We start from the raw sequence: 1,332 nt of genomic DNA on the forward strand, positions 1-1,332 counted from the left end.
TGCTGCTGCTGCTACTACTGCTACCGCTTTTCCTCCAGTTGGGAAACCAGGGAAGCCGGCGGCTGCTCCGTGGCGCTCGTCCAGGACGCACAGGGTTAACAGCCTCCGCGCCCTTCCGCCGAGACTCCCAGGAACGGGAGCAAAACTCTTCCACCTGCAGCCCCCTTTTGCGTGGCAGTTCTGCATTGCATCGCATGGAAGTAGAAACAGAATTAAAAAAATGTTAAAACTCCTTGGATGTTGGGATAAACTAACCTGAACCTACTTGCGTCTCCTGCTGCCTCCTCTTCTTTCATTTCCACCTTGCCTCCGTGTGACTTCCCGGAGTGTGCAGTTAAGTCATCAGCCCCGAGGTGCCTAAAGATCGCGGAGAAGCTGCACCGATCCTCCCTGACATGTGTGGCATGCTGGGGCATCCTAGGAGGTTTGGCATACCTGAGTGGACTCTGGCATCTTAAATTTCAGCCCCAGGAGAGGAGGGGCTTTGCCTGTATTTTTTGTTAAAGTAGTTTTTTCTTTCCTTTTTTTTTTTCCTCTGATTCGTCGTTGTCTTGAAATCGCTTATTGCTTCCCTCTTCCCCAAATTCGGGAAACTCTTTCTCCTGCTATGATGGGCCCCTGGGCATCATGAACGTCACTCTTCCTCACTGGCTGGAATTCAAACTGCCCATCTGTAGTGGTCCAGTGCGTTGACCATGCACCTGAGAATCCACGCGAGACGGAGCCCTCCTCGCCGCCCGGCCTGGACGCTTGGGATCTGGTCCCTCTTCTGGGGATGTATCGTCAGCTCTGTATGGAGTTCCTCTAATGTAGCTTCCTCCTCCTCCTCTTCCTCCTCCTCCTCCTCCTCGCCGGGGTCTCACTCTCAGCACGAGCACCATTTCCATGGCAGCAAGCATCACTCAGTGCCTATTTCTATCTATCGCTCCCCTGTTTCCCTTCGAGGAGGGCACGGTGGGTCTCTCTGCTCTTTATCCTTTTCGTGGGGCATAACAATTCCTTAACCCACTTACCTTTCAGGTAATGTCAAGGGTGGGAAGAGACGACTAGGTTGAATTTAAAATGATAAAAAGCATCGCATGTGCATGAGGGGGAAAAATCCCATTTCCTCTTAAAGGCTCCTGTTTCCTGCCCCCAGCCCCCCACTGTTCTCTAAAAGGTTCCCTCATTTAGCTCCTTAGTTCATAGCTGCACAGACACCACCCTCTCATTCTGCAGCCTTCCACTCCCTCTGACGGCAGAGAACTTCTCAGACAAGATGCTGCACTTTGGGAAATCACTCATTCACCTTGCTCTCACCCTTCCTTTCTCCTGTCTTGTTCCGGAGCTAGT

General features: G+C 52.0%; 1 protein-coding gene across 16 annotated transcripts in view; it reads left to right on the forward strand.

Annotated features, from left to right (window-relative positions):
• The window catches only part of NRXN3 (neurexin 3), a 1,829,483-nt gene that overhangs the window by 1,212,471 nt on the left and 615,680 nt on the right, over positions 1–1,332 (forward strand). For 3 of the 16 annotated variants that reach the window (XM_027775188.1, XM_006157101.3, XM_027775189.1), the window contains exon 1: positions 33–954. The exons of 10 other annotated variants lie outside the window; for them this stretch is intronic. In XM_027775188.1, the coding sequence (XP_027630989.1) occupies positions 696–954 (259 nt within the window). In that variant the 5' untranslated portion in view covers positions 33–695. Of the gene's footprint in view, positions 1–31; positions 955–1,332 lie in introns of those variants that run through there. 3 more of the 16 variants (XM_006157102.3, XM_027775187.1, XM_006157100.3) reach the window with 3 other exon arrangements.

Source organism: Tupaia chinensis, unplaced genomic scaffold (genome assembly GCF_000334495.1).
Source record: "Tupaia chinensis unplaced genomic scaffold, TupChi_1.0 Scaffold000528_1, whole genome shotgun sequence".
In the NCBI taxonomy this organism is placed as follows: domain Eukaryota; kingdom Metazoa; phylum Chordata; class Mammalia; order Scandentia; family Tupaiidae; genus Tupaia; species Tupaia belangeri.